The 19,708-nt window shown below is 47.3% G+C and overlaps 2 protein-coding genes and 1 long non-coding RNA gene across 8 annotated transcripts; 1 reads left to right on the top strand and 2 right to left on the bottom strand.

Moving 5' to 3' along the window:
• Window positions 1–155: 155 nt before the first annotated feature.
• Window positions 156–8,359, bottom strand: rpap2 (RNA polymerase II associated protein 2). 5 transcript variants are annotated; one of them, XM_011486125.4, is made up of 12 exons: window positions 8,218–8,359; window positions 8,065–8,113; window positions 7,881–7,983; window positions 7,343–7,441; window positions 7,194–7,259; window positions 7,018–7,106; window positions 6,905–6,940; window positions 5,988–6,831; window positions 5,797–5,888; window positions 5,522–5,602; window positions 2,537–2,605; window positions 156–572 (listed from the first exon to the last, which is right to left on the bottom strand). In XM_011486125.4, the coding sequence occupies exons 1-12, from the start codon at window positions 8,264–8,266 to the stop codon at window positions 395–397; spliced, it is 1,755 nt and encodes a 584-aa protein (XP_011484427.1). In that variant the 5' UTR covers window positions 8,267–8,359; the 3' UTR covers window positions 156–394. The 5 variants fall into 5 exon arrangements, with proteins under 5 accessions (XP_011484427.1, XP_011484428.1, XP_020566435.1 ...); XM_011486126.4 differs by having other exon boundaries at window positions 5,797–5,885; XM_020710776.3 differs by lacking the exon at window positions 156–572 and adding an exon at window positions 1,978–2,334.
• glmna (glomulin, FKBP associated protein a) lies at window positions 8,229–19,704 on the top strand. Of its 2 annotated transcripts, XM_078934311.1 has the most exons (20): window positions 8,347–8,368; window positions 9,645–9,724; window positions 9,811–9,887; window positions 13,653–13,778; window positions 13,850–13,963; window positions 15,005–15,113; window positions 15,190–15,445; window positions 15,530–15,629; window positions 16,034–16,215; window positions 16,299–16,352; window positions 16,467–16,497; window positions 17,185–17,274; window positions 17,354–17,395; window positions 17,473–17,546; window positions 17,621–17,705; window positions 17,777–17,886; window positions 19,027–19,090; window positions 19,166–19,295; window positions 19,367–19,437; window positions 19,508–19,704. In XM_078934311.1, exons 3-20 carry the CDS (start codon window positions 9,849–9,851, stop codon window positions 19,595–19,597), a joined length of 1,767 nt encoding a protein of 588 aa, XP_078790437.1. In that variant the 5' UTR covers window positions 8,347–8,368; window positions 9,645–9,724; window positions 9,811–9,848; the 3' UTR covers window positions 19,598–19,704. The 2 variants fall into 2 exon arrangements, with proteins under 2 accessions (XP_023820590.1, XP_078790437.1); XM_023964822.2 differs by lacking the exon at window positions 9,645–9,724 and having other exon boundaries at window positions 8,229–8,368.
• On the bottom strand, window positions 10,593–14,741 carry LOC144986664 (uncharacterized). Its single transcript, XR_013650502.1, has 2 exons — window positions 13,620–14,741; window positions 10,593–10,727 (listed from the first exon to the last, which is right to left on the bottom strand). It is a non-coding gene; the product is annotated as an uncharacterized LOC144986664 (long non-coding RNA).
• Window positions 19,705–19,708: the final 4 nt, after the last annotated feature.

The raw sequence follows: 19,708 nt of genomic DNA, 5'->3' as shown, positions 1-19,708 counted from the left end.
ATGACAGACCATCAATCACGTCTCCGGTCTGCAACCTCACATTTACCTGGGTGCTGTTGGGCTGCATGTGCCACCTGGCCCAGGCCAAATATCCTCAGACACATACCCATATAACAAATGGAATTATGGCGCCATAAAGATGCATGCAAAGGAAGTCTGGAGATATAACTTGGTTTTATTACAGCAGCAGGGCCACACGGCTGTTCACCCACACAGGCTGGGTGTGATTTATCTGGTCCACTGAGGTTAAACATCAACAGCGTCAGACCTGAAGGATCTGATTTGTCTGCATCTCGCTGCAGACGGAGCCGATTCTCAACCTCCAACGCAGCAGAAAGCCAGAAAAGTCATCCATGAAAAAGTCCCTTTTATTTGCAAAGCACCTTTCTGCATGTCACTGATACACGTCTGCTTGCTGGCGGCTGTCCGTGTGATGGGGGGGTTGGAACAGCTCCACCAAACTCAGGAGGTGCTGCTCCTCCAGGCCCAGCTCCTTCAGCAGCGTCTTCACGTAGTCCACAGAGGAGTCGGCCTCCAAGGCTCCCCTCACCACAGGAGACACTGTGGACAGGCTGGAGGGACACAACATCAGAAATCAGAGGTATGATTCCTAACACGCCCATTCCTTCTGGTTCTGGTTCTGATATGAATCGGAGTTGAGTCTGAATGAAGCGGCTGCAGACTGAACTTCCAGGGGAACATGTGATTCAGCAGAGCGTTACGTCACAGGTTCATGGCCTCGATCCCCGCCGCGCCGCCTCGCGTTCAGCTGAAACGGAGGTCATCACGCCGTCTTTGTTTGACAGAGCTGTTGGTCAGCTTTACTCTGTCCCGTCCAAGGTGGAGGTGCGCCGCCGGATAATCTCCGGTTCAACCTGGGTCTAATGTTGCAGTGTGGGGGGGGGGGCATCTATTATTCAGGTGGCCTGAACAAAAGGGAGCAGAGCAACTCCACAGCTGCCACACGGCCGACAGGTAAGACGACACACCAAATTATTCATGATGGATGGAAAAGATGAACAGAGCCGAAGAGAAGGCGGTGAAATCATAGAGCTGCAGAGATGTGGCAAAGGGAGCACAGCTGATTAAGAAAAACCCCCACAAAAAACACGTTTCCACCTAAATAGAAGATTCAACTATCTTTTCTTTGCACTTAGTCTGTCCATCTGCAGGCTGTACAGTGCATTCCAAATGATTATCAAAGTTTTTAGTTCAACTCATGGATGATATTGTGTCTCTGGGCTCTTTGGATCTCAGACTCCTGTGATAATTAGTTTGCAGGTCAGTTCAATTCAGGAAAAACTACTAAAGAAGGACGTTCCACATTATTTAGCAGACCAACATTTTCAACCAATATGGGGAAAAAAGGATCTCTGCTGCTGAAAAGCCTGAACAAGTTATAAAACCTCTGACGATTCAGGAAAACATTAGCGTGATCATCGTCCTATGAAAGATTTGTGGCTGATTCAGAGACACGCGGGTCGGTGCAGATGAAGACAGAATGAGTTTGGTTTCTGACAGACAAATCCATCAGACTAAAGCGGCTGAAATACCATTCAAAGCAGAAAGAACATGTTTGAAGCTGCTGCTGTCTCTGGAGTCCCACAAACATCCAGGTGTAGGATCCTCCAGAGGCCTGCAGTTCTATGGAAACCTATTTGGTGGATGGTCACCGTGTTCCTACAAGGCAGCAATGTCAGTAAGGAAGTGGTGGAGTAATGGTTTGGGCCGGAATCATGGGGAAAGAGCTGGTCGGGCTCTTTAGGTGTGAAAATGACCTCAGAAAAGTAGGTTCTGACCTGTTCTGACCTGTTCTGACTGACCACTTTCTACAAAAAGAAGAACCCTTGAGATGTTTTTGATTGTAATGTCTTTTGAGTTTAGTAAATATGACCTCGAAATAAATGATTGGCGGTCAAATGATCATTTTCATCTACAGAATCTTTGAAAACGGTTGTGCGTAATAATTTGGAACAGTGCATTTTAAAATTTTTATTAAAAACACACTATTATTGGGAGAAATGCCTGCTAACGTTTTATTTACACTAACAGTTAATGTTTTTATGCTGACTGTTATTTGCTTTGACTATTTATAAAATCTTGGAAAAGTTTTCTTTGTAGAATAGTTTGGAATGTGATCCTCAAGCTTCTTCAGCAGCAGCATTCCTGTGTTCCTTTAAAATAAATACTAACTAAGCAAACTGAAGAGGAGCCATAAATGTTCTTCAGTCGAGCATCAGGTGAAGATTTCCCAGCTGGGGAAATTCAAAGCCCTCCGTTTGCCAAGTGTGTGTGTTAAAACCGGGTGTGTGTCCTCCTCCAGGCATCACGGATCTGCAGAGGAGCAATCAGGCCGAGATAAGGATGTGTGTACTCAGACGGGAGCAGCACGGAACTGTTCATGAACTGCCAGTAACACGTGAACACACACCATATGGCGAGTGCAAAACAATGATCAGTGTCGGCAAAAACAGGATTCAGCAGCCCGGAACGCTTTGGATTTCTGCTTCCAACACAGGCGAGACCTCAGACTTACACATGCAGCAGCACCACTGCTATCAGGGTCCACTCCGGGCTTTTGTGAACGATGTTGGTGTTGGTGAACCTGTCAATAAAAAACACAGGGATAAGCTCAGCAGCAACGCATCAACACACACAACAGCAAGAGAGTGAAGTGCAGGAAAAGCAGGAACAGCAGAGTGAACAGTAGCTACAGCATAGTGATGCGCAGGAAGAGCAGGAACAACACAGTGATCAGCAGGAGCAGAAGAGTGAAATGCAAGAACAGCAGAGTGAACAGCAGGAACAGCAGAGTGAACAGCAGGAGCAGAAGAGTGAAATGCCGGAACAGCTGATTGAACAGCAGAAACAGCAGAGTGAACAGCAGGAACAGCAGAAACAGCAGAGTGAACAAAAGGAACAGCAGAGTGATGTGCAGGAAGAGCAGGGACAACAGAGTGAACAGCAGGAGCAGAAGAGTGAAATGCAAGAACAGCAGAGTGAACAGCAGGAACAGCAGAGTGAACAGCAGGAGCAGAAGAGTGAAATGCAAGAACAGCAGAGTGAACAGCAGGAACAGCAGAGTGAACAGCAGGAGCAGAAGAGTGAAATGCAAGAACAGCAGAGTGAACAGCAGGAGCAGAAGAGTGAAATGCCGGAACAGCTGATTGAACAGCAGAAACAGCAGTGAACAGGAGGAACAGCAGAGTGAACAGCAGGAACAGCAGAGTGAACAGCAGGAGCAGAAGAGTGAAATGCCGGAACAGCTGATTGAACAGCAGAAACAGCAGAGTGAACAGCAGGAACAGCAGAGTGAACAAAAGGAACAGCAGAGTGATGTGCAGGAAGAGCAGGGACAACAGAGTGAACAGCAGGAGCAGAAGAGTGAAATGCAAGAACAGCAGAGTGAACAGCAGGAACAGCAGAGTGAACAGCAGGAGCAGAAGAGTGAAATGCAAGAACAGCAGAGTGAACAGCAGGAACAGCAGAGTGAACAGCAGGAGCAGAAGAGTGAACAGCCGGAACAGCTGATTGAACAGCAGAAACAGCAGTGAACAGGAGGAACAGCAGAGTGAACAGCAGGAACAGCAGAAACAGCAGAGTGATGTGCAGGAAGAGCAGGGACAACAGAGTGAAATGCAGAGTGAGCAAAAACAAAAAATCAAAACCAATAAAATACAATTATTATTTATTTTTTCCTGTTTTTTCCCAGTTTGCTGTCAGTCATTAGTTTAAGCTCTGTCCATCTCTAAAGGGGGAATTCTGGCCCCCTCTAACGGTCCTGTGACGGTGAAATGACGGACCCGCTGTTGTTACCTCACCTTGTTCAACCACAGCCTCCTGTTTACAGCAGCTTTATGTTCTATTGGGACAACAAAGGTCAGACGATGTGAAGATCCAGTCTGTGAGTCTCAAACCCAGCAGGTCTGCTGCTTCCTCTGGGAGAAATGTTCTTCAGAGACCCAACAAAGACCGTCTGCTCACACAACACAGGACTATGTCATCATTAAGATTCTTCTCCATCGCTGATGGGATTCTCAAAAACTTCAATGCAGCGGCACTTGTCTGTGGACGTGCTCGGCCTTCGCTGGTTTAACCACAGCCTGCTCGCTCTCCTCTGGGGTCAGAAACAGCAGGTCAGAGCTCTGAACGATCACTGACTGACCTTCTGCACTAAAGTCCATCACAGGCTCCTCACAACATACATGCAGATGTCTGCGCAGAAGAAAGACAAACTGAAGGAAAGGGGATGATAATAAAAAAACATCTCGGGGTTCCATCTGAAGATCCTCTCTGAGAACACAAAGGCTCAAAGTCTGGAAAACCTCTTAAAGTTTTCCAGACTTTGAGCCCCCCCAGAGCAGCTAACAGACTGGTTTTGTGTCCAATTCTAGCAGGTGAGTTTCTAAACTTCTATTCTGCCCCTAAACATGAGGAGGAGGGGCTTGACATTTGTCCGTTCATCTCTCTGAACCAAAAGAGACTAACTCATCTGTTTCCAGAAAAAGTCATCGTGTAAAGCAGGGGTGTCAAACTCATTTTGGTTCGGGGGCCGCATTCAAGCCGTCTGATCTCAAGTGGGCCGGACCACTAGCATAAAAACAAAATAACAGCTTTGTATTTGATTTTTTACTCAGTTTACCAACATCACCAACCTAATCACTTATTATTACACATTCATTCACAGAGGCCAATGGATCTCAAATAAAATGAATTTCTCTTAAAAGAAAAAGGTCTATTCAGTTTTGTACTGACTTAATATTTTACATCTGACACTGAAGCAATCCCGATAATAACCTCAAGAGGGGCTACGCAAAAAAAGTGAAACACCCTGCCTAAAAAGAAAACTGTCCATTTTTCCTGGAAAGCTCAGCAATCCACTTCTTTTGGACAACATTTTGGTCATTATTGTGTCACTACTGTTCATTCTTATAGCAACACAACAGCTTTGAGGCTCGCAGGGAAACAAACTGCATCTTACCCAGAAGAAGAACTGTTAGGTTTCACCTTTGGCATGCGCAAACATATGTTTCACCTGTTTTGCTTTTCCTCCCCCCCCCTAATGGCAGAATTGCGCATTTCGGTTATTTCTTTAAAAAAATCATAACTCGCCACAGGAATGGACTAGACACGTGCTTTCTTTTTTAAACATGCTTAAGATTTTTGCTCATCATGTGGGCCAGACTAAACCACCTGGCGGGCCGAATATGGCCCGCGGGCCGTATGTTTGACACCCCTGGTGTAAAGGTTTGGGGGGCTCCCGTCAACCTGTGGTTCTTCAGCCCCCCCTGGAGGTCTCTAACTGATATGTCTGAGCCAACCACATGGAAACCACGACGCTCTCCTGGGCTTTCTCTTATTCTTTGAGGATAATGAGTAGGGTCGGTGCTGCTCTGTGGGACGTTCATGCAGGACTCGGGCCTCCTCAAGTCTCATGATGATGGGGAGCAGGAATGGAAGGCTGCAGCGCGCAGGATGATCTGGAATGGACGAGAACGGTGCATATGTGCAGGTCACCCACCTGAATGTCTTCACCAAGTCGTTCAGGTCTGTGGAGACATCACTCAGGGTGAGGTGCAGCGGGCCTACGATGGTCCTGAGGCTGCAGATGACAGGAGCAGATTGGTTATGGAGCAAAGCAGCAGGCAGGCAGGCGGCTGGACAAATGTCCGGACTTCTATAATAAATATAATATGATCAAACGTCACAGGAGTCTGGACTCCTGTGAAACAGAAGATGTTTGGGGGAGGCAGAGGTTTAGATGAAGACGTTCATGTCTGACACATCTGCACGCACCAGCTGCTGAGCTTCTCCACGGTGATGCGTTTCTGGATCAGATGCTGAGCCTGGGAGTCCACGAGCGGCAGGACCGGTTCCTTCAGGTTCTGCTGTGAAGAACAAACCAGGACTATTTCAACTTGCTCTCAGCATTTTATTTGACTGAACAGAGGTCTGATGGGAGGTCCACAGGGACCCCCCCCCCTCACCTGGTTAGCACTCGGCTCCTCCACAGGAATAACCCAGGTCCCCTTGTAGAACTCCTTGACTCTCAGCTCCATCTGTTGGGTCAGCCTCTGCAGCGTCTCATAGTCTCCTTCTGTCCCCCACAGCTTCTTCTCCCCGCTATCGTCCGTCAATATCACGTCATCTGCATCATCATCTTCATCCAACTCCCCCTCTTCCTTTCTGTTATGATGACGGGGGGCAGGTGAGCAGGCGGCTCCGTGCAGGAACCTGATGGTGTGATCGGTGCACCAGGCTTTCAGAGTCCTCCTCAGGGTCTCCAGGAGGCTCGCTGGCTCCCGTTTGGCTCCCGTGCAGCTCTGCCTCCCCAGCAGAGCCCGCAGCCCTGCAGCTCCTCGCCTGCTCATGCCCACCTGGGTGATGTGGAGGCCCGGCAGGGGGGCTGCTGCTGTCTCATGAAGAGTGCACTCCCTCATCTGAGCTGTTACCTCTTCCAGTTGGGGGCGCTCAGGTGAGTCCTGTGGCTCAGCCTTGCTTGTGATGGGACCGAGCAGCTGTGGGGGTTCAGGATGCGGCCCCCTCGTGTCCTCCTGTGGAAGGCGACTCAGACATTCAGTCCCGTCCGTCCCCTCCTCTCCTTGGCTCCCGTTCTTGCTTTCACCCGTGCGGTCAGCCCAGTGAACCCGGGGTTTCTGCTGCTGGAAGGCCACACTGGAGACAAAGTCCTGCTCCCCACCGCTGCTCTCATCTCCAGCCGAGCTTTGATGATCCCCGCATGGCTCAGCGGGGGCGGCAGCTTGTGGTTTCTCAACGTCTTCCTCTTTGAGGCGCTGATCTGACAGCAGCACCTCCTCTCCGGAGCTCCCACTGGACACACACATGCAACACGTTACGCTCACTCCTGCAGAGGGACGTGCGGCCGCGGGCGCCGAGCACACACCTCTGTCCTGCCGTCAGCAGCCTGATCTTCGGGGGACTGTTGGCAAGAGAGAATTTTTACAAAGACACTCCACCCGAACGTCGAGTCTTACAAAGGCGGAGCAGTTCACAGACCTCTCCAACTTCCTGAGCCACAGAGGCGTCTTTGGGATCTGCAGCTCAAACTCTTTGGAGGCCTTGTAGCAGAAATTACTGCAGAAACGCTAAAGATGACAAATGAGGTCACCTCTTCTGTCTTCAAACTGCGACTGCACTGACAAAGTTCGTTCTTCTTCTGGGAAGAAACTCACCTTGCGCTCTGTGATGTCATAAACTCTGTTCGTCTTGGTAGAGATTTTGAACTGCTGAGACGGGATCTGCAAAGCAGGCAGCAGCGGTTAGACGAGGAAACCCAGACAGGAGCGTCAGCATTACCCTCAGTGGAGGGGCGACGTCTTACTTTGCCCAGCTGCTTTGGACATGTTGGATAACCACACAGCTTTAAGATGGACCGCTCCTCCACAGCATCTCTGTAATTAGCTGGAGTGATGAACTTGGCCTGAACAGAAAATGAGCCTGTGTGTTAAAACCCTTCTTAACCTGACTGACAACAGGTTGACCTCTTTATTAGTGTTTTCTTGTAAATTTCTACCTCAAAGTTTTCCCCATTAGCTTGTGCAAAATTCATTTTCTTTCTGTGCATTTTATCAATTACTTGAAACAATTATTTCCTTATAAAGATCTTTAATAAATGTATCATTAGACAGAATTTTCAAGAATTATACAAAAAAAAAAACCTAAAAGGATTAAGTTGAATTTAACAACTATCTGTCTGTTACATCTTTAAGTTGTTTTGTGTCTTTCTGCTGTAGTTTGCAGTGTTTGATGGTTTGTGGTCTGGAAACCTGGTAATGTTTGTGGGCGTGGCCTTTTCAGCTGGTTTCCCTCGCAACCCAGATCAAAGTGAAGGTGTTATCTAAAGATGGAGATGTTCATACCGACTCCAGGAGGAAGTCTTCTGCCACGCTGCTCTCCAGGAGCTGCTCCACCACCTCCAGGGCTCTCCTCTCCAGCTCCAGCTGCTCCCTCAGCGCATCCTTCCTGGCTCAGGGAAGGAGACGGATTCATTCAAACTGCGCTGCCTACACTGGATCATAAACCTGAGAAGAAAGCCTTCCAAACCTTCTTCTGGCTTCTTCTTCGGCGGTCAGAGTTTTGCTGCGTCTCCCTGCTGTCACACAAACACGAGATTTCACCAGGACATAGACGGAGCCCAGTTCAGTTCATCTGCTAATAAAATACCAAACACGTCCGTCCAAACTACTCAAACCAAACCTTTTCTGGACGTTTTCCCGGGATTCTTCATCTTCCCCTCCGTCGCCATGACACTTCCAGTTCAACTTTGACCTGTGACGCAGTTTTTCTACGGCAGCCGGGGTGGTTCAAACACGCAGCGTTCAGGTCGCGTGCAACAGCAGGAGAGAAGGTAGGTTCTCACTTTCCGCGCGTCTGTTCGTTTTCTGCTTCCAAGAGGAGTTTAATGCGAACGTTTGTTCACGAAAACCCGAGACAGCAGTCCGAGAACGAGCTAACCAATGCCGGCCTGCTTCTGTGAGGGCCGAGGCGGTGCCGCCCCGGTTCTGTAGTGTGTGGACCGAGGCGGTGCCGCGCCGGTTCTGAACTCAAACATCAGCTGCAGTCATGGTCGCCGTTCTGTTCTCTCAGCTGGCTGTCTTCTCTCTCTCATTGGAGGAGCTATTCTTTGTAGGAATGCCAATCCAACAGCCCTCCTCATTAGTTAAACCCTGATGTCCCACCGCACAGAGTTTTGGGTAATTGAGTTTATAGAGGATGGACGTTTTCAGGCTGTTTCTGTGTGCAGGCTGCACTCTGCAGAGGAACTTCATGGTTTTGCTCACGTCGTTACGTCCTTCAAAGGCAAACGTTTGTTTAATTTCCTTAACAGACGTGACATGTTTGTAGGTTTATGTTGTAACATGACACCTCTAGACTACAGTTTCACGAAGCGAATCTCTCTCTTCTTGTCTGAATAAGTAATATCTCACAAAAAACGTGTTCTTTGTAAATGTTAAAATTTTGAACTGCAGAATGATTCAAACGTTTTAAACTTTAAACAGTCAAATCAGAGAAAGCACAGTTTGGTCAGCAGAATTGGTACATTCTTAATGTAATGGAAGTAGATGAATGTTTACTGCTGGTATAAAACTAGAACTTCATAACTGAAAGACCTGCAACATCGATGATCTATGGAGCCTACAGTCTAGACCAGGAGTCAGCAAACTACTGAACTATTAAATCTGACCCTCCAAACTGGAATAAGTGATATTGATAACCCTCAGGATTGTTTTCATTTCCCTGTAGTTCTGGTGTCTCCCTATAGATTCTGCACTTTTAGGTGTGGAAAGTTATTCTGCATTGGTGTGGTGCTGGAGGATTTGTGCATTTTCCAAGTCAGGAAGGCATTTTTCCGAACATTCCAGCACCACATGAACGCAGCGTTTCTCTGAGTTTGTGTTTTTTCGCTGAGGGACATCATATGTGGAAATGGCACCAAAATAAAAAAAAACAAAAAAAAAAACTCAAACGTTCTGTTTTCAAATATGCATATTCCTTTTTCAAAGTTCAAGCATGTTTTCATCCAAATTCCTTGTTATTTCTTGGATGATGAAATGACTCCTCCCATCTGCTCCTGGTTCTCGCTGTCACATCGTTGACCTCTTTGTGGCCCCCCCGGTCAAAAGGTTTGCCCTCCCCTGATCTAGACACACTTCTCTGTATGATCTCCATGGTTTCTACTTTGCTTCCAGCACAGATGGTGACAGTAAGTCATCAGTACAGACATAGAAAAACATCATCATCATCATCATCATCATCAGGACACTCTGATCTGAACTGTTGTTTTTGAAGGACTTCCAGGAAGGACAGACTCTGTCCAAACGGGACTGATGGCTCTGGAGCGATTCAGCAATGTGGTCCAGCTGTGTGTGAGTGTCCACTTTCTTTATTTTATGGTTTTGTTTTCTTGAAATATCCCATGAGCAGCCAGGACAGAAGGTTCAAAGTTAAAGCCTGTGTCCTTTCTGTGTCAGCATCTTCTGGAGGAAAGGAGCAGCTGCAGATTTAATATGAGCAAACCTGTGTGACCGTTTAGGAAAGAGTTCCTGAGAATTCGGATCGATCGTCTCACATGGGCCATATTCTTGTGTTCTGTACCTTTCATCATTTGAGGACACGTTTGGAGTGAAGGAATCTCATCTCCAAGAGTCAAGTCCAGATCCGTCATAACACTGGAACTTTTTGGACACATTTTTAGATTTTTGTTCAGCCTCTTTCTGTGAGACACACAGAAGAAACCTGCTGGATGTTATGCAACTGTAAGACAACATCAGCAGCATTCATGTTTTACATGATACGGAGTCCGTGTCCTGACATGAATCAAATAAAATGTATCTCGTTCCCACAAGTTAATATATTGTTCCCACAAAATAATATTCTGTTCGCACGAATTAATTAATTTGTGCGAACGAAAGAATTATTTACGTCATAAGTCATTCATAAACACGGGTTCCTGCTTCGCCTACCGGACTTAGCTTCATAAACACGGATGTGAACAATAGTTGGATTGACAGCAGATACCTTCACATTTCTGTCTGTGTGTGTCTTACATCGCATTGAGGACACGGAGGATGTTTAGAGATCAGTTTTGTTTATTTTGAAAAGCACAAAAGCATTGGTAATCACGTTCATTCACATCCTGGTGGTACACTCTCCGTCCATCCAGCTGCAAAAGCCGCTTTCTGCTGCTACTTCTGTGTCTCTGTGACCTACATTCGTTTAAGAGGGGAAAAAAAACAAGAATGATCCATCTATTATTGTCTCGATGAAAATCAGAAAAATATCATAAGATTTTGGATGCCAAAGCTTCCTGCTTCACCTACCAGACATAGCTCCTAAATCCGCAGCAGAGCTCTTCTGCTTGTCATGGCGGCATTCGGGCAGCTGACTGGCCATCTACCGGCCAGCCAGCTGCTGTATGGGATATTGTAGTTTAGGGTCGAATAGAAATAATAACATGCAGGACTGGTCTGTTATTAACACACTTTAGCAGTCGCTTTAAATCTGAAGGCTAGTAGGCTACGTGCTACGTAACCAATCGTGCTCAAAGGACCAAATGTGAGGAAACTGGAAATTGTAAACAGGACTGTAAAATAGTTAAATTAGGTTCGTACCCTTCAATTTCCTGCACACAGAAATGAATGAATAATGACTCAGAGACAGTTACTTATCTTTTGTGGAAGTTTTACTTCGTACAAACACGAAAGGGACAGACAGATGAACATGGTGCATCCAAAGTCTGAACAACGGAGCTCAGAGATGGGCTTGGTATATAAACCCTGTATTTGCATATTCAGAAGATCATACACTGGACAATGGTGTGAAAATCACGCCCACAGGTTGCTGCTGGAAAGAAGCTCCAAGGTTGCAATGGAGTTATCTCTGAGGCATCACACACACACACAGAAAAAGGGAGTATGAGAAGAAACTGTGAGAAAAATAGCTTGGCTGTGCTGTCTTCAAATGTAATATAATTTTGAGATGATAATACATAATGAATCAAGTTTAAACCATTAGTGTAATAAAAGTAAAAGTTAGTGTAATAAAAAGTAAAAGGGAGTTTCTAACTATTCTGTTTCTCATTATTCTTAACAGTGATGCATGATGGGATACATGTAGCCTACTAGCCTTCGGATGTAAAGTGACTGCTAACGAGTATGATGCTTTTGTAGAGCTTTTTAAAATAAATAAATCTGATCTCTAAACATCCTCTGAGTCTTCAATGTAATGAGACACGCGCAGACAGAAATGTGAAAGTATCTGCTGTGAATCCAACTATTACTCACATCCGTGTTTATGGAGCTAAGTCCGTTAGGCGAAGCAGCGATCCATGTTTATGACTTATTCATTCATTCATTCATTCATTTATTTTCTAGTCCGTTTTTTCCTTTCGGGGTCATGGGCTGCTGGAGCCTATCCCGGCCACTTGTGGGCGAAGGCAGGGGACATCCTGGACTGGTCGCCAGTCTGTCGCAGGGTAGAACGTCCACAAACACACAACCATTCACTCTCAAACCTAGGGACAATTTAGAGTTGCCAATTAACCTATGAAGCATGTTTTTGGACGGTGGGAGGAAGCCGGAGATCCCGGAGAGAACCCACGCATGCACTGGGAGAACATGCAAACTCCACACAGAAAGGTCCCCCATTGGTGTTGTGTTTTTCATGTCCCCCAGCCGGGACTTGAACCGGGGGCCTTCTTGCTGTGAGGCAAGAGCGCTGACCATGACTTATGACAGTAATAATTATTTCGTTCGCACAAATTAATTAATTTGTGGGAACGCGATATATTTTATTTTATCCATGTCAGGACACGGGCTCCGTATCATGATGACCATCCACATGTTAAGATTTACATTACTCACTATAAGTTAGCAAGATTGACTGTGTTTTACTTATTGGGGCATCAATGTGTACATCCTGTGGGGATAAAAAGCTGATTTGACCTGAAAGTCATTCCAAGGTCATAAATCAAACAGCCATGAAAACGCGACGTCACTTAACGGACCAGCAGCTCCACCTGACCACAGCGCCTTCAGGTTGGGGGTAGACAGTCAGGTGTTCAGGTGAAATTGTCTCAGAGTGTCATCAGCAGACTCTCATCTAGACTCTGAACTACTGTCAGAGTTTGGGACAGACCCGGGAGTGGATCCCCCCCAGTGACAGACCATGACTATGACCAGAACTTAAGGACCTCTGACCTCAGACACAGTTTAGCAAACACCACACAGCTGCAGGCCCGTTAACCAGATGTGAGGGGTACTGGGGTTTCCAGACTAACCATTGGTCTTCACTGCTTTGACTTGAATGACTGTCGACCGTTGAGGGTGACTCCACTGGCGCCAAGTCACTTTGCAGTACAAAACCGTGTGACCTGGACAATGCAGCACTGGTCTACCGTCCTGTTCACTGATGAGTGTCGGGTCACGGTGCACAGAAATGAAGGTCAGGTTCTGACATCATAGAACCATCATCATCCCTCAATTCCACCAGAACATCCCCAACTTTCTGTTCATGGATGATGATGACCTGGCAGAACTGCATGTGGAGACGTTGCTGTCACTGCAGCAAACGGTGGAAATACTTACTGACACCATCAATGTTTGTTTTTTAGGTCTATCTTTACAATTGTTTTAATTTTTGGAGTAATAAATATCAAACAAATAAAAATGGTGTTTCTTCTCAATCATTATTAGTAATAACAAAGGGAACTTTTTGTGTTTCATTTAAATTCAGACCAAACAGGAAAAGCTCTCACGTAAATGACAACATGTCTAACTTCTTGTGACCGAGGACATAAGGGCCGGACACTTTTATGAAAAAGAACTACAAAAAGGAAGAACAAGAAGTCTGGAGTTAGCATGAAGGGTTGGTAAGAGTCTCTGAAGAAGTTAGAAACCTTTTCAAAGCGCTAGTGAAGGGGTTCTGCTTGGGCAGTGCTCCAGTCCATCACATGACCGTACAGAAACACAACCACACACACACTGTTATTTAGAGTCCTGATCTGGTCTCTAGCATGTTTATCCAGACTTTTACTGGTCGGTGAAGGCGGACACGAGTCTGCAAAGCAAAAAAAGTCTCACCTGACCTACAGTTAATACCTTGATGTCCGTTTATGTCTGTGTTTGACGCAGCAAGCCCTCCCAGAGAACCGCTACACCGCTGAACACCACGACAGCTTCACGGCTGCGGGGAGAGCCTGCATCCAGGAGGGACACTGCACCGACGTCCTCAGTATTCTGCTGGATGAGAAGAACCAGGTACATTTGTCAGAGAGAACACACGTTGGTGTTTTTCAGCTCCCAGCATGCATCTGCTCCTCTGTGTGCAGGACACGGTGAGTTGCATGGGCTGGACTCTGCTGCCTCCACTGATCCAGCTGCTGTTGAAGAAAGAAGACCAGAACTTACCCCGGTGGGCGGCCATCTTCACCCACCTGCTGGAGGTCAGTCTGGGTCAGAGCAGCAGCTCGGTTCCGACATGGTCACGGACCCGAACCGAGAGAGGCTTCCCATCTGCTCCTGATCGAGAACTAAGAACTAGTCAATGAACGCTGTAAAATTTAAAATGAATGAAGGAGACCAAACGGGTTAAAATATTCCAAAGTTTACCTTTAAAACGTGACATTATTCGCAGAAGTACTTTATGGATCAATTCCTATTTTGTTGAATTTGTTTCCCAGAATTCTTTGCTCTACTTAAAGTCAAACTGCATTAGATGGTAAACTTTTATTTAATTGAACACCCAAAGCTGGAAAAACTCAAAGAAGGACTTTGGGTTGGAAGTGGAGACAGAATTCATCTTTCTGACATCATTGGCTTCATCAGCTTTAGAAGAAGTGAAACTTTGCATGTATTTCCTATTTATTTATCTGCTTTATTAAAAAACATTTTGGTTTTGAAAACAGACGGTTCAAGAAAACAAAGCTTTTCTTTTACCGTCCGTGCAGCTAATTCAATGAGAATGTTTTCAGAGTTTATATATCCACTCCAATGAAAACGGCGTTTTTGGTGTTTTTAATGCGCTCCTGAAACATTTATCTTCACAATGGAAGACAAATACAAAAGAATTTAAGATTAAAACTGGGTTTCTGAGTATTTCTTTAATCAAACTGATCAGGAGCAGATAAAAATGCACCGTCTGAAACCGCTCTCAGTTGTGATGCAGTAACTGAAAGGGGCGGGGCCAAAGTCTCCCTGCTCCGCTCCATTCTGGTCATCCACCTGCAGACAAACAGATCCAAATGGATAGATCAGGTGTTGGTGCCATTTGTGTCGTTTCCCTAATGTTGGGTTGGGGGCCTGAGGGGCTGTAAGCTAGTGGGAGAGAGTAAAGAACAGGATGATGGGAAATCAGTGGAGGGTTTGTAACTGGATGGAAAAGTAAATGACTGGGTTGGTCTTTTTTTCATTCTCATCTACCTTTAGAGCCTTATAGAAATAAAAGGTCAGACAGAATCGTGTGACCTGAACTTTTGATTCTTCAGACCTGCAGACCTAAAGAGCTGCTGATCGGCCTGCTGGAGCAGCTGGAGCACAGTGATCCTCACACAGCAGCTGAGAGCCTCCACCTGCTGCTGAAGCCTCTTCAGAAAGGTGAAGGTTGCTTCAAAAGCTGCTGAAAGGCGTTGGTGCTGCGTGTGAGTGCTCTGCTGTCGTTGCATCCCTGCAGTGCTGCTGCGTCTGGGCAGCCGGAAGGCCTCGTCTCTGGGCATGACCCTGTCCTCCGTGCTGGACCAGCTGATCAAGCTGCCCCTTCCCCTTACAAAGGAGCAAGAGGAGACCGATGAGTTCTCCGTCTGCCGTTGCTGCATTGAGCTCGCAGACTTTGTCAGGCCCTTTTTCCAAGAAGCCAGACAAAGTCTGAGCAGCAGGAGCGACCGGGACTGCGGTCTGGAGGACGAGCTGCGGGCGGAGCTTCTGAAGTTGTGAGTAAAACCTTGATGTGGGACGGGCGCCGACATCCTGCTGAGGTTTTCACGGCATCCTGATAAACTGTTTGTGCTGAGCAGCTGCATGAAGACGCTGAGTCACCTGCTGCTGGAGGTGCAACTCAGGGGCCCGGACGAGCTGACCGAGTCTCCACTCAGGACCTTTGCCACCCACATTCTGGTACTGAGTTTGTCCTACCGTCCATTGAAATAAGAAAGAGTAGCTTTAGGGACAGCGGCTGCTGGAGCTTGGAGGCAAATGTTTTCATTTGTTGCTGCAGAACATGGCTCTGCTCCAGACTGCAGCATCCATAGTCCAAATGCATTCACCTGATGGTCGGACAGTTATTCTTGTTTTAAGAGCTCTGTTCCTGCATGCTCTGTAGAGGAGACTTCTGGAGTTCTCCGTTCTGATTGGATGAACAAAGAAATGCATCGTCCGTTTCTAACTGGTGACTGTTCATGTTTTCCCAAAGAAACATGTCTTAGAAGCTTTCAGACGGACGTTTCCTCATCGGTGGCTGCGGTCCAGTGCGGGCAGCAGGTGTGACGGTGGAAGGTTCATGCTGGTTGTTTGTGCTGCAGGATGGTCTGGCTTCAGTGGGAGAGCACCTCCACAGTCTGGTTTTCCAGCCCGTGTTGAAGAGGAAGCACGTACCAGGCTTCCTGGAGGAGGAAGTGCGTTACCCTAAGGCGTCTTTGGCGAGCGTGGCTCACCTGGTGTTTGTGCATCACCTGGCTGCTGACAGGTTCCCCAGCATTTTTAGGTGAGCAGAAGGATCTTGGTTTCCTAAGACGTTGGAGGCTGCTGCTTCTGGATCTAACGGTTCTTCCTCCTGGTGCTCGGCAGTCCGGTGTTCTGCCTGCGGTGTAACATGGAGCACATCTTCCTGCTGCTGTCCAGGTGATCCATCACACGGTCGCATCACAGACACATGATAAAAGTTAGCTTAAAGGAAGCAGTCCTGACATCATAGCTGATGTTCATCCTGACAGCTTCAAGTCTGTTTTTCCACAGCACCGAGGATCTAAAGCTTCAGAAAGGTCTGGTGAGTAAAGACGGCTTAAGCTCTTCTCTGCAGGGGCTGTTTGTGTTTTTTATTGTTCTTTGGTCTTGTCGTGTTTGGACAGTAAGAACTCTGCCTTGTCTTCTGTGGTTCCCATTAGGGGTCAACCGAATTTCGGCCCCTTCTTAAATCAAACAAGCCGATATTGAACTGTCTCCGTCTCCAGTGTTGTCCTGCGTGTTCTGAATGTTCATGCAAACCAATGTTCAGTCCTCTGCATGTCACGCTACGAGCATCTACAGCTCTCACCTTTAAGGCATCAACGCAAACGTCTATTAACACATCTGATTGCTTGTTGAAAAATGAACGATTGACACAGAATGAGCAGTTTAAGTAGAAATGAAAAAGCATATTGAAGGATTGCTTTTTCAATTTAATTTTGAGTCATTTGATGCAGTTACATTTGAAAATGAAAAAGCATTTCTGGTTTTGACTTTTATTTTTAATTATGCTACAGAATCGCTTCCATAGTGCTACAGTGCCAAGAAACTACATTTTTCTGTTTAATTCAACTGTTCACTAAGAAAACTCTTCATTTATGTTGAAGTTTTACTTTAATTAATATAAAAACTTTCACAGTACTTTTTTAAATATTTACTCATTTTTTAAATCACAGTGAATTGTTGGTGTTGGTATTATTGCAGTAACTGGATGTTTCCCGCCTCTCAGGAGTTGTATGAGGAGAGTCTGATGCGGCTGGAGGACGGCTCTCTGCCAGCAGATCTGCTGCAAATCAGAACCTTCCTCACCGTCCCGCAGGTGATGAAGACCTTCAGATCCGGTGAACACCAGAGGCTTTGTGTCCTGCAGTGTTTCTGACTGCAACGTCTGTTTTCAGAACATGGTGAAGGTCATGACGTTGTGTCCTCGCCATGATTTGGTGAGACTTTTCTTTGTGGCGGGTTTGCGGTGGCTCTGTCTGTCTTTTCTAGTCTCGGTTTTCTTCTCTGCCCTCAGAGGACTAAAGGTCTGAAGGTCTTCCAGCTGAGCATCGAGAAGTTTGACACAGAAGCCAAGTACCGGCTTTTCCAGTGAGCTCCACTCTTCCGTCTCCAGGTGGTCAGACGTTGTCCGCTGTGCCTCCATCATTCCTGCTGCCTTTCAGGTACATCCTCAGGACTAGCAATCACTCCGGAGTAGAAGGCTACATCATCAAAAACATCCGGACTCAGATCCACATCGCCCTGCAGGTCAGGCCGCGTTCCTTCTCATTTTCTGCTGCGTCATCTTCAGACTGAAATGCGCCTTTGTTGGCCTGCAGCCGGGAAACTGTAACGTCTGGTTTGAGGGGGTCCATCTGCTGCCCCTGCTGCGCAACGTCTTCAGTCTGCCCGATGGACCAGAGACGGACCTGCTGCAGTACCTGGACCGGTCTGTCCTCACACCTCACCCCCCCAGTGTGTTTCAGGAGCTGCAATGGAGGCAGACGGGTGGAAGATCTGGGCCGATAATGAAGACATACAGGAAATGTTGGCAGGGGGGCCTACCTGCACTGCGGGAAGGGCCCCTACATCCCCGGGTTGGGGCTTGCATGTGCCCTGAGTGCTGAGGGGGGGGGTTAAGTACAGTAGTAACACACCTCCCTCCATGTCACTGATCCCTCCCTTATGGGAGGGGGGCGGTAGTTATGTCCCGTGGGAGTTGGGTTGCCCTCAGGTTGCATATGGCGAGACGGATGACATCTGTGGCGTGTCATGACCCCGGGGGGGGGGGGGGGGGGGGGGGGTTAATATTACACCTCTGAATTGGGGTGGGGGGGTTTGTGGACTGCTTTGATTTCTTGTTTTTCTGCCATTGTTGCCTTGGGAACTGGAGCCTGGTTGGTCCTGGTTTAGGAATCCTTTTTTAGGAATCCTCGTTGGCGACCCCCTATGGGTGTGGGGGGTCCCCCAGACTTACCACACAGCCTGGAGCTTCTACGACAGGGGTCTATAACTCGCGGCCCTGGGCCTATTTTCTGCCCCCAAGACAATATTTTGTGCCCCCCGCCTTAATATAAAAGTTTAATGACACCTTTTCAATGTTGTGTACGGAGCTGATGGACTAACCAATCGCAGTGGGGTATAGGACTCTTGGGGGCGTGACATTGACCGGGCTTGAAAGCAGGAGAGCATTTATCCCTTGTGCTATCTCAGATGACCCCCCCCCCCTTCCATTGACGTGTTCTCCCTACCATGAAAAAGGTGGATAAAGGTGGAAAGATTTCATGTAATCCATGGACACCAGTGAAGATCACAAATCATTGAAGAAAAAAGGTTCAGAGCACTGTCTAGTGGGTCTAGATGACCCAACTCCCAATGTTAAAGTGCCTAGGATAGCACAAGGGTTGGAGAAAAGATCAGGTTGAAGATAGATGTCAAATGGAGTATTATGGGGTTTCCTTCATGACCAGAGGGGTGCTGGCATTTGCATAAAGGGTGTGGTTGCTTTCAGCCAGCCTCCATGTTTCCTCCCTGATGCCAGCTGGGAGTCGATAACCAGAACAGATGATGATTCATGGCTGTTCTTCAGGCTCATGGAGGCTCTCAACCTGCTGCGCTTCCTCGTCATCAGGGACAAAGTGACGGAGAATCAGGTGAGCGCCGCACCACACGCAGCCCGCCGTGGACTTTGCATGAAGTTTCTACATGTTGGTCTGCCCTGGCTGCAGACGGGAGTCTGGACAGAGCTTTATAAGATCCAGGATTCCTTCCTCCAGCCCCTGCGTGTGGGGCTCAACATGTCACGGGCGCACTACGAGCAGGAGCTGCGCAACCACACAGAGCGCCGGCGCAACACAGGTGAGGCCTGTCCTCCTACGGGACCGCTGTGAAGAAGCTTTCGATGCTGAAGAGTCTTCATCTTCTTCCAGAGGAGCCGGTCCTGTCTGTGAGCGTCAGCAACGAGAAGCTTCCACAAATGACGCCGGCGGCCCAGATCCAGGTGCGTCTGTCTCCTCTCCATAAACACACCTGTGAGAAGCTGCAGCTTGACTCTCGGCTGCCCCCCCCAGGCTCTACATTCAGCCCTCCACACCTTCGACATGATGGAGAGCGTGGTGGCTCGGATAGAAGAACTGACGGAGGCGAAGGAGGATCCGTGAGCTGCAGCGCCTTCATCCTCCTCATCCTCTGCTGTTTGCTTTTCTAATGTCCATGAAGGCTTTTTTAATAGCGTTTCTAATAAATGTCTAAACTTTTGGATTATGAACTCT

Source organism: Oryzias latipes, chromosome 17 (genome assembly GCF_053564925.1).
Source record: "Oryzias latipes strain Hd-rR chromosome 17, Olatipes_Hd-rR_3.1".
NCBI classification, from domain to species: Eukaryota; Metazoa; Chordata; class Actinopteri; order Beloniformes; family Adrianichthyidae; genus Oryzias; species Oryzias latipes.
Note: the sequence above shows the minus strand (reverse complement) of the source record. Positions and strands in the feature narration are given on the sequence as shown.